Below are 12411 nucleotides of genomic sequence, written 5' to 3'. Positions count from 1 at the left end.
CTCCTCTGGACTCACTCCAGCAGGTCCACATCCTTCCTATTTTGGGTGCCCCAGAGCTGGATGCAGCACTCCAGGTGGGGTCTCAAGGAATCTTCCCAGTGAGATAGTGTCTGGTTTGTGCAGCAGATTTGGTGCTTAGTTATGTGAAAGCTCTCTGATTTCATACTTTAAGCCTACAACATACACACATTTTTGTAACCATAATACTCAGCACTCTTGCTGTGTATCTGAACTGTGGTCTTGCAGAGAGTTAAGGTTAAAAAAAGCACTAAAAAAAAAAAAAAGTGGAGCTCAAGGAACTGGTGATCCCAAAAATTGTAGGAAAACAAAACTCCTTCCCTCTCCTGCCAATTGTGTGAATCCAACTCACCTTTCCATCAATCAGTCTAGAAGTTTTCTGAAGGGAAAGACTCTATTGTAACAGTTTGAGACTGTTTTTACATAACTGTGATATGAAATTCATATGAGGTATATGATTAACCACTAGGCACTAGACTGCTACTGGCTGTACCCTATTGAAAGGGACTTTGAACTAACTTGCCCTCTCTTCCTCATCTTCAGATCTGGATGAAAAATACCACGTCTGAAAGGACATGAGTTTCCCTTATGGAAATTCTTCCTCTCAAGAAGATTGATTTAATTTTAGGCTTTCTGTCTACAGCCCAGAAAGGCAAGTAGAGAAGGAAATGAACAAGTGATACTTGGAAACAAACTCTGAACCCAAAAGCAGAGTTTGCTTTGAAACATCGTCCACTTAACTGCTTTACTGGGAATGCAGAAGGTGAACAGAGATGAGAGGATGCAGCAGGGATTGAACTGAGCAGCAATTCTTATAAGGTACAGGAGTGACTTAAGGAATTAGTACTCAAATCTTCAGAGGCCTCCCTGAAAATCCAATGACCTGACACAGAAGGTCCCAGCCTTCAGGAACTCCACAGGGACAGATGTCTGAGGTGGTATCCACCTATTAAAGTGGGGGACTCAGCACAAGGGATCTAATCCAGCTAAGCCGAAGCAGGTCAGGGAGCTCAGAGACCTGCAGGCACAGCGAGGCAGGAGGGAGAACACGTCTGCAGGAGACACAGCCGGTGTCCAAGAGCAACCAATCCCCTCCACCTGTGCCTGGTGGGAGCAGCAGCTCGGATGTGTGGTTACTTGTGACCCGCAGGGACCTGATCACTCAGGAAGATGGTGTAACCTTGGAAGATTTCAGGGGAGGTTTAGGTTGGATATTAAAAAGGTTCTTCACCCAGAGGGTAGTTGGGCACTGGAACAGCCCCCCCAGGGCAGTGGTCACAGCACCAAGGCTGACAGAGTCCAAGAAGCGCTTGGATGATGCTCTCAGGCACATGGTGTGACTCTTGGGGATGGTCCTTTGCAGGGCTAATGGTTGGACTCGATGATCCCTGTGGGTCCCTTCTAACTCAGCATATTCTGAGATTCTGTGATTATTACTAGGCAGGAACTACAAGGGGGATGAAACTGGAAGAGGAGACTGGGTTGACAGTTGGACTTGATGATCTTAAAGGTGTTTTCCAATCTTAAGGATTCTATGAGTCTATGACTAGTTACCAGCTCAGCTACTGACTGCCAGCAGCCAGCCCAGTATGGAAGATTTGGGCTGTCATCACCATACTTCAGCAAGGACAAGAAATTGGGCATGGTTTGCCTTATGGAACACTACTCAGTGACATGTAACTCCATTATCTTTCCCTTTCCTTCCTCTGTGTAAATCCATTTGTTGGAATTGCTTGCATGCTGGTGGGGAAGTGCTGTCCATTAGGCACCCAACTGGTTTAATGCAATCTCCCATGTTCTTATGACTGTATTTGGGTATTACCTGAATGAGAACCCCTGGGGATTGAAACTGGGTCCTGTTACTGCCAAACAGCAGGAAGGCAGGAGGTTTACATTAGATTAGCATTTAATCTGAATGGTTGTCAACAGAAGAATCTGCTTCTTTCAGTCGCATGTTCTGAACATATGTAAGGCATACACGTAATTTAAAACTGACAAGGAGACATACAAAACTCATTCATTTTACAGCACCAACACTGAGACCTAAAAAAAGAAAAGTACAAAAATAATCTTACCCTGCACTTAAGTCTTCCATTCTTTTAACTTAAAAAAATACATTCATTTTCTTAACAAAAGTACAACTAAAATAATGAGATTTTTGAAATATAAAAATAGTCTGCTCCATTTTATCTACAGTTTTCTCTTTTCTTGTAGCAGTTCCCATTGCTGCTACCATATGCAAAGTGAGGACTGAGTACATCTCAGGGAGATAAAGATCACATTGTCTCTCTGGAGAAGAGGAAAACAGTTTACAATCAACTGAGTTTACCTAGTCTGAATTCAGATTGGGTGTTGTGCAATTTAGAGGCAACTGCACAACTGAACTAGAAATAATACATTAAGCCACATTCAAATAATTCTATTCAACCCCAGCCAGTAGTTGTGCAACCCTTTTATCACTGGGCTAAGGATTCAGCTTATATAAACTGACATGGACCCACTGCCTTGTAGCTACAGATTTATAGCAGCTGAAAACATAACCCATTAAAAAACATTAACAGCCTTTATTGAGACTTTTGTTTGTTTTTAAAGCTGACTATTCAGAAATACACAAATATTACAGAATAAATCAAACGCCCAAAACTGCTTTCTGTGATGTTTTGGAGCTATGTGATATTGCTTCATAACTTACCTACATAACTTACTTCAAAGTGCAGTGAATCTGCTATTTCAAATTCCATCAGACTCAAAATTGTAAACAGGCTTATGGTTTTTATTGCTTTAAACATATATGCCTCAGGCATACAAATCTTGATTTGTCAAAAAAACGAAACAAGAACAAAGAGCCTTAGATGTCAATTCAACAGAAATCTTAAATGTAGTTAACTCTTACCCGCACACACTCAAAATATATCCTTAGAAGCTCACTCATGATCAACCATTTTGCTGAATTAGGACAGTTCATATGGCTGAGACTTCAAACTTGCCTGACAAAGTTTCAGTACTAAACTTTTAAGGAGATACTCGGAGCTGCACTGATTTTACTGCAGTGTCCTTCAGTAAAAGCTTTCCCAGTTTCCAGTCCCAGCACTGTGAGTCACCTCCCAGATGGCCCTGAGTGAAGTACTTGTGGCCACAGCCTCCAAGTCCTCCCAAACAGTGGCAAGCCAGTCCTCCAAAGGCACTTCTGGTACAATAGAAAGGCACCCTCTCACAGAGTCATACAGTGAAGGCAGTGAGCTGAAATTCATGTCTTGTCTTGTGCTAATTTCTTTGAGGTGAACAAGCCTTTAACTCTTAAATTCCTCACTGTTCCTTCCAGATTTAGATACATCTTCAGAGTCCAGTCATTTTAGCTTAAGCTTGGAGCCAGTCTCTCAAGGTCTCTGTACTGACTACAGAAGCCCAGAAAGAACAGAACTCAACTTAAGTGCTCCGGAAGGTGCCTGAGGTTAGGTGTGTCTTCATCTACAAAATGTGTTCAGCAGTGTGAATCTACAGTAGAAATAAGGTTTCAGTTAATGTATCTAAAGCATGATAACATCCCTGACTGAAAAAAACCACCACTTAAAAGGCAGGTGTAGCCTCATTATTATAAAATAAGTGCAAGTTGAGATTAACAGCTATGCCATTGTGTTTGGTGAGGCAGGGAGCCTACACCACGTGAAAAATGGGTACCACGATTATTTAAAGGCCAAAATTTACAGACATTTGAATGATATTTTTTGGAATGATAATTTTTGGAGCAGACTTCTGATTTTGCATATCCTGAGTGCAGATGTTGATTTTGAAAATGTTCTCATTCTCTGAGAGAAATCAGTTTACAGATTTCAGAAGCAAGAAACATCAGTAACACGAATTGTAAGGTTCTGTTTTATATAAAATCTATGAAGTTAAATTACCTCAAAGTCTCTTTCAGAAAAAACTCTTTATGAGAAAATCCTCAAAACATGTCTGCATCAGTGATTTGCTTCATTTCAAAACAAAATAAATCCTAACTTTATATAATATACTTCAGTATTCCCAAGTGCTTCCCAAACACGCTAGTGTGCAAGTTGCAGGTAGAGATTGTGCTCAAAATCCACCCCAGCCTCCAAGGGTGAAATATATTGTGAGTTAATATTTGGGTGGTGCATCAGGAATTGGACTCAATGGCCCTCGTGAGTCCTTTTCAATTCAGGACATTTTATAACTCTATGGTCACATTTACACTTTTTTTCCTCTTGAACTACAAATCCATAGACTCTCCTGTGCAACGAGATCACAGTTTTCCAGTAATCATTGAAAAACAAACAAAAAACCCTCAAGCCTTCAATAGCTTGCTTTCCTGACCACATGTAATGTCCTTTTTAGCACAGTGCACGGAGTTAGGTGTATATTTGCACAGTGGTGTCCTCTCTTGATTTTGTTATTATGTCAGAATCATTCTTTATCCTTTTTTATAAAATGTGAGCAGAGAAATGACCTAGAAAACTCTCATGGGGTTTGTTGGTAGGATGTGAGTCCATATTTGGAAAGTCACTGTGTTCAGAGCTTTCAGACTGAGGTGTCCTTTTTGTGGTCATCCAAGTTCTCTGTGCTTTGATGGCTCCTCCTGTTTAAAGCAGAGCAAATGACACATGAACACACTTCTGGCTTTCGATGCTAACTAACCAAACTCAGTTTGGCAATCTCAAAGAGCTGACAACCTCCAGTAAGGTGTGGTTGTTAGGGGACAGCAACTGAAGCTCCTAAACAGAGGGATCAGTCCCAGTTTTGGGTTGTTTACCCTGTACCCTCCAGTCTGCAGCTGCCACTGAAAAAAAAGCAGCTGGTGTACCAGAAGCCTGTGGCATATTTGCAAACCCCATGCAGGTATCTTAGATACCTTAGGGCATGAACTGGTCCCAGATACACATGCTTAGGCCCTGGAATGGATCTCTTAGCCTGGAAATCAGTTCCCAATTCCAGTAACTTGGTATAGTAAAAACAAGACAGAAATAACAGCATACTCTGATATTTAATCCATCAATCTGCTAGGATAGACTGTTCTTAGGGATGTCCTCAGTATAAAGAGGCATCATTTGACAGAGGTGGATAAATTTGAGCTAGACGAGATTATCTTTGGAGAAGGAGGAAAGGGGAGGAAGGGAGAGTGACAGGCTAAAAAAGGCAAAGAATAGCTCAAAGCTAACCTCTCTTTTTCTCCCACAGTCTTTTCTGCCCACGCCTCTAAATGGTTTGGATATTTCTTATATGCCATAAACACCAAGAATGCAGTCAACAATCCCACTTCTTTTCTATATACAAGTAAATTTTAACTATTCATATTTTCTCCAGAAATTTAATCCACACAGAATATTCCTCAGTTCTGGTTTGAAACACTGTACCACAATAGTGCTTTGTTAGCTACCCCAGAGAAAGAGTAAAACACAGCAGCTGATATTTCTGATAAATGGTATTCTAAGCAGGTCATACTACACTCCAAAAATGAGATACTGGAGTATGTAATGCTACCATTCTGTTAATAATTTGACTAATAGAGTGTTGTTTTGTTTTGTTTTAAGGAATACAGAGGTGTATGTTGGCAGTTAATGATTTTTTGCCCAGTATGACTGAGAGCTACTGCAGGGACGTGTCTCCCGTTTGCTGCCAGTCCAAACCCACCTTAACTCTTCAAGCGCAAGCTTTGTTTCTTTCCGACTTTGTTCAGTGATTGGGTAGAAAAAGAGTATAAATAAACCCATAAAGATGAGGATACCAGGGACCGCTCCAATGAGGATTTTCAGGGTGAGGATCACGTCATCTGACTGTCTGCATATCCCTGGTTTGTATCCAGTAAACCTAAACAAATGGAAATAAGTGGTGTGTGTATGTTCAGAGTCAAAAGGCAGTTCATCTGAAGCCTTCTTTCTCTCCCCCAACACTCTTCAAGACCTTTTCTCCATTTTTCCTACACCTCTCTTTTTTCCTTTTCCCCACTATATGTTTCAAATATTATTGTTCAAAATTCATCTTTGTGCTCAACTTCAGATAACTGTATTACCTCTGTATTTTCTCATTATTATTATTATTATTATTATTATATCATATTTAAGTTAATTATTGCTGTTAAAACTGGCCAAATTACCTGCATACTTCTAAAGCAAGAATCATGGAATCCCATGTAAGGAAATACACTGATGCACAGGAAGTTCCACCTGAATATGAGGAAGAACTTTTTCACTGTGTGAGTGACCAAGCACTGGAACAGATTGCCCACAGAGGGTATGCAGTCTCCCTCACTGGAGATATTCCAGAACCATCTGGACACAATCCTGTGCCATGTGCTCTGGGATGACCCTGCTTGAGCAGGGAGGCTGGACCAGATGACCCACTGTGGTTCCTTCCAACCTGAACCATCCTCTGACTCTGTGGTTCTGTGAAATTATCTGTTACGTGTTTCCTAATTAATATTCAGTGAAGTATTTAAGCTCTGCTTTAAGAGTATGCAAGCAATTTGACCAATTTCAGCAGCAATAATTAACTTTAATTTAAACACACACTTAAGCACTCTTCTCAAGATAGACAAATTTACTCAAGTGCTTAGAGTTAGGTACACACTTATACTTCATTGATTTGGGGCTTCCATGCAGTCCCACAATTGCTGACATACTCAAATTCCTATTTCTAATTTGTGGAATGAGTTTTTCCTCTGAACTTGCACCTAAAAAAGCGACAGCTCATTTGGCATCTCTCTGTCTTCTGTGTTCTCCCACAAACATCTGCCTTGGCAAATTGCTGGGAGCTAACTGGAATGCAACCGAAAACAGGCTAATTGGGGAACAGCAAATTGTTTGAGCGTTTTAGCAATAAGCAGTTAAAATTCCTAAGCCCAAAATGTTGAGCCAAGCACTGACTGTAATTTAGCAATTTCAGCTGAAGGCCCTGAAGCAAAACATTCTGCTTACCAAAACCTAATTTGGAGACAAGGGTTAGATAGTATTTCAGACAAGTTCCCTTCTAAGTGTTTATTGTAGCAGGGACAGGCACAGGCCAGTTCTGCCAGATCATGCACAAAGGCAGGGCAGGGGATGCCTGTCCGCTTTCTCAACCTGTCTAGTCAGAACAGACAAGACAAAAGTGGAGGGAGAACATAAAGCATCTTTCAGAATGACATGGTGAGGGGCAGAGCTGTGAGAAAGACCACTTCTGACTCTGATCAGTGTCCAATTCCCTGAAACCATGTAGGAATTGGTGACCCTTATACGCCGAACAGGCCACTGGCACCTCTGAAAGCACTGCAGCCCATGTAAAGACTTGTAAGCTTGTTCAGATAGTCCAGGTGCAGCAGGGAACGCACAAAGCAGCTGTGTCACATCTGTGGGACCTTCATCTGCTGTGCTTTCATGTTTAGTTCTTTATCCATATAAGCCACTAAAATTTACATGAGTAATTTGAAAAGAGGAAAATATAGAGGGAAGTCAAGTCTTTCTGAACTAAAACACGCCAGGGCAGTCAACTTAATGCTCAGCAGTCTAGTCTAGATGGTAACAATCCTGTCTTTAGTGGTTAGCCATCTGTAGCTGCTGGCACTTCCAGGCTCAGGGCAAAAAGGCAATTAACTCCACAGGGTAAAGGTGGAGTAACCTCAGAATGCTTTCAGAGTAGCTCCAGTAAGTGGAAACACAGTGTTACTTACTCCAGTCCTGCTGCAGAAATTCCTAAGCCAATTCCTGCTGACATCTTGGTAAAGAAGACATAAGAAGAATAGAAAATGGTTTCTTGTCCTTTTCCATGAGGATTCTGCAGGCGAAAGTTATCAACAACATCAGGCAGCATTGACCTAGAAGTGAGCAAAATAAAAGAAAAACTCAAGCCAGAATTTCTTTCTAAAGTCGAAACTTAATGAAATAGAGCACAGCCCTCTTCCATTTTTAGGGGTTGATTGATATAGTGATGCACATGAAAGAATCCAGTTCAAAAAGTTCTACTGCTGGAGAGGAGTGGGGAAAATTGTGTAAGTAAAGCATGGTCACGTATTACAATGTAGAAAACCATTGAAAAACTATCAAACACTTGCTGAGAGGTGACAGAATTTCTTAGTCTGACTGTCATTCCAATCAGAAGTTCAGAAAGTTCAAAAGAACAACAAAAACCCCCATGTTTCTTAAGCTTTCAAGTGACTCTGAATCTCTGAATAGTTTCACTGTGAAATAACTCTTCTGACAAGCTAACAACATTTTCAGAAACCAATGAGCCCTATTCTCTCTACTTCAAAGAAACTGGATTTGGTAATGGGGAATCAGAATGGAAGCTGCCCAAAAGTCAATTGGGAATTGATATTTTACTTCCAATATATGTCATGATTTACTGTTGGAAAACGGGGCTTCTCACCCGCTGTGCAGAAAAGCTTATGAAGTCTGACAACTTACTTCAAACTATGTATTCCATGATCTCTTAGAGTTTTCAGGGCATTGTACAAATGAGTAATGCAAAACAATGCTCACAGCAGCAGTCTTGCTTTCTGGTCAAATTGACCTGAAAATAATTATTTAATCTGAAGAGGAAATGCTCCACCATGCTCATACTTGAGTAGATTTTCCCCGCATATTTTCAGTCCTCAAGTGCAAAGGACCTTGAATTCTTTATTTCTTTTAATCATAACCTTGTGTTATTTGATCTCTGACAGAGGATTGCTCAAGCAGGGATACAGAGAATCATAGAATGGTTTGGGTTGGAAGGGACCTTAAGATCCTCTAGTTCCAACCCCTTGCCATAGGCAGGGACATCTTCCACTAGACCAGGTTGCTCAGAGCTCCATCTAACCTGGCTTTGAACACTCCCAGGGATGTGGCATCCACAGCTTCTCTAGGCAACCTGTGCCAGTGCCTCACCAATCTCACAGTAATTTCTTTCTAATATTTAATCTAAACCTGCCCTCTTTCAGTTTAAAGGCATTCTCCCTTGTTCTATAACTACCCTTATAAAAAGAAAGGTTAGGTACAGTTTGCCTTATGCTTCCTCTGCTACATTCTTAATTGCTCAGCATTAATTTATTTACCAAACTTCATAATTCCTGTTATCACAAGTTATATAGCTACTTAGATTATTGATTCATCTACATACTCTTGTGTACAAAGAGCAGCTACAGCTATAGTAGATTTAACCTGTTAACAATAGGGCAGCCAAAGTCACATCATTGCAATTTATAAAAGAAGAAAAGATTATTGGAGGAGGTGACTCTTGCCAAATTCTGCCTTTTTCAGAGGCAAATTCCATGCAGTAGTGCATACATGTAGTGTGAGATATATCCCTTCCCCACCTCAAATGTAAAATTCTCCTACCATGGCAACAGAAGAGATGCTGCAATGCTCAGACCAGAGACGAAAGCCACGAGGTAAGCCAGGATCAGGTTTGGAATGGTCACTAGCATGACTGCGAAAGGAATCATCCACTGAGGAAGAAGAACAGCATTACATCCAAGTTACAGTATGCACTGTTCAGTGGGGTACAGATTGTTCCCTTCAAAATATGAAATTGTGTTACAAAACAGTTCATACACAGCAATGTCTGACATTTCAGCATTTCCAAAGAGGCCTGAGCAAATGTGTACTTGTCTATCCAGAAGAATCAGAGAAAAGTAGGACAAGTCACAGTAGTGCTGTCTCTTAGCAGTATTAGGGCTATAACTGCACTAGCAAATTCAATAGTCCCAAGAGCCTATTTATCAGTCGTGAGGCCAACTGACAGACTCTGGTTGTAATCATACCCCTAAACATTCATAGTCTCCGAAAGACATGTGGTCATATAAATAATTTTTGTGAAGAGCCCTGGAGGGAGTTGATTCCCAAACTGTGGCCAGGTAGAATCACAGAATCATAGAATATGCTGAGTTAGAAGGGACCCACAAGGATCATTGAGTTCAACGCATAGACCTGCACAGGACCATCCCCATTTGCCTGAGAGTATTGTCCGAACACTTCTTGAACTCTGTCGGGCTTGGTGCTGTGACCACTGCTCTGGGGAGGCTGTTCCAGCACCCAACCACCCTCTGGGTGGAGAACCTTTTTCCAATACCCAACCTAAACCTCCCCTGACACAACTTCAGTCCTGTCACTGGTCACTGGTCACCACAGCAAGAGATCAGTGTTTGCCCCTCCTCTTCCCCTCACAAGGAAGCTGGGAAGGGACCTTGAAGGTGATCTAGTTACAACCCCCCTACCATGGGCAGAGACACCTTCCACGTGACCAGGTTGCTCAAAGCCCCATCCAATCTGGCCTTGAACACTTCCAGGGATGGGGCAGCCACAGCTTCTCTGGGCAACCTGTGCCAGGGCCTCACCACCTTCACAGTAAAGAATTTCCTCATAATAATCAATCTAAATCTACCCTCAGTCAGCTTAAAGCCATTCCCCTTGTCCTATCACTCCCTGCCCTTGTTAAAAGGTCCTCTCCAGCTCTCTTGTAGCCTCTTTAGGTATTGGAAGGTGCTACAAGGTCTCCCCAGAGCCTTCTCTTCTCCCGACTGAACAGCCCCAACTCTCTCAGCCTGTCTCCATAGCAGAGAGCATCTTCGTGGGCTCCTCTGGACTCACTTCAACAGGTCCATGTCCTCCATACATTATGGGCCCCAGAGCTGGATGCAATACTCCAGGTGGAGTCTCATAAGAGTGGAGTAGAGGAACAGAATTCCCTCCCTCAGCCTGCTGCCCATGTTGCTTTTGATGCGCGTGGGCTTTTGAGCCACAGTTGGCTTTCAGGATTGCAGATGCACACTGACGGGTCACATTGAGTGTCTCGTCAACAACATCCCAAAGTTCTTCTCCCCTCAGGGATGCTCTCAAGCCCTTCTCAGCTCAGTATGTATTTGTGCTTGTGTTTTTCCCAACCCATAAGCAGGACCTTGCACTTGGCCTTGTTGAACTTCATGAGGTTTGCATGTGCCCACCGCTCAAACATGTCAAAGTTCCTCTGGATAGAATCCCTTCCCTCTAGCGTGTCAACTGCACCACACAGCTTAGTGCCATTAGCAAACTCGCTGAGGGTGCACTCAATCCCACTGTCCATGTCATTGACAAAGATGTTAAACAGCACCAGTCCCTGTACTGACCCTTGAGGATGACACTCATCACTGCTCTCCACTTGGACATTAACCTGTTGACCATAACTCTTTGGATATGACCATCCAGCCAATTCCTTATTCACTGAGTGGTCCATCCACCAATTCCATGCCTCTCCAGTTTAGAGGCAACGATGTTGTGAGGGACAGTGTCAAATGCTTTGCTTAACTCCAGGTAGATGATGTCAGATGCTCTTCCATTATCCATGAACGCTGACAATTCTTGAAAGATTGCTAATCAGCTTGGGCAAAGATTTTGCTGCCAGTTTAGTAACAGAGATGATGAAGTACCAGTTTCTATTCTAGGCCAGTGGAACTGTTTAATTTACTATTAGTGACAATGCCTTGAAACACCGTCACACTGCATTTCAAGGGAAGTGGGAGGGCTTCAATGGTCATTTTAAACTGTAAATATACCATTTCATGGATCGTCTTGAATGCAGAAGAATTTGCTTACACCTTCATTTCCAATGATGACTTTAAGGCCATACAGGTAGTCAGCAATAACTAAACCCAGGAAGGTGGTTTAGTCCCACCCCACACAGCCAGATACACTCATGACATTGTACAAGTCACCAAGGTTACCCTTAAAACCAAACTAAGTTGGGATGCTCAGGATTTTTTTTCTTGGCAGTACTTACAACCACAAGATTTCTTCAACTTCATCTTGAAGCAATGAGCTGGCAGGATTGAAAATCCACTATTTTAAATGCTGATTGAATGCATGTGGCCCAGCTGTCCTACACCCATCACATGCTCCATCTCCCACGCGTGTGAACCATGGGCACAGCAGCACACGCAGAACCCAGAAGCAGGGGGTTATCTACAGGGCTTTTTAATGATGGAGGATTAGTTTAACATTAAGTGCTTCAATCCTCTATACGTGCAGCTTGGGAGCTGAGGGTATGAGAAGAGCTTTCACAGAGAGTGATTCCCCTAGGCACTGCTATTTACAGTTCTGCATGATAAGTGATTCTGGGAGTCCTGGAGTCTAATCCATTATGTTTATGTTTTAAATGCATTTCCCATCTACAGCATTTTATCCCAACCTAAGGAGGAAGAAAATAACCTTTCCTGACTGTAAGTTCTCAGCACAGGCAGATAATCCTTGCATTAGCCCAATGTTGTGGCAAAATCATTATTTCACCACAAGAGAGCACTCCAGCAATACAAGATTTTATGTTATCTATAAGCAATTTTATGACTGCCTTGTACTCCACATGGGGCACCCACTCAGAAACCAAAGCACTTAAACAAAATTCTAGATCAATAATAATAATCATTGTAACTGTAATTTCCTACTGAAAGAGAAG

At 42.0% G+C, this 12411-nt stretch overlaps 1 protein-coding gene across 1 annotated transcript in view; it reads right to left on the bottom strand.

Annotated features, from left to right (window-relative positions):
• Positions 1-2770: 2770 nt before the first annotated feature.
• Positions 2771-12411, bottom strand: part of MFSD2B (MFSD2 lysolipid transporter B, sphingolipid) — a 32288-nt gene continuing 22647 nt past the window's right edge. The window contains exons 11-14 of the mRNA XM_064647412.1: positions 9324-9433; positions 7679-7822; positions 5665-5841; positions 2771-4612 (exon numbers count right to left, since the gene is read on the bottom strand). Of these exons, the coding sequence (XP_064503482.1) occupies positions 4555-4612; positions 5665-5841; positions 7679-7822; positions 9324-9433 (489 nt within the window). The 3' untranslated portion in view covers positions 2771-4554. The remainder of the gene's footprint in view (positions 4613-5664; positions 5842-7678; positions 7823-9323; positions 9434-12411) is intronic.

The sequence above is a fragment of the Pseudopipra pipra genome, chromosome 3, assembly GCF_036250125.1.
Source record: "Pseudopipra pipra isolate bDixPip1 chromosome 3, bDixPip1.hap1, whole genome shotgun sequence".
Lineage (NCBI taxonomy): Eukaryota > Metazoa > Chordata > Aves > Passeriformes > Pipridae > Pseudopipra > Pseudopipra pipra.
The sequence above is the reverse complement of the archived record's forward strand: the minus strand, read 5'-3'. Positions and strand labels throughout refer to the sequence as shown.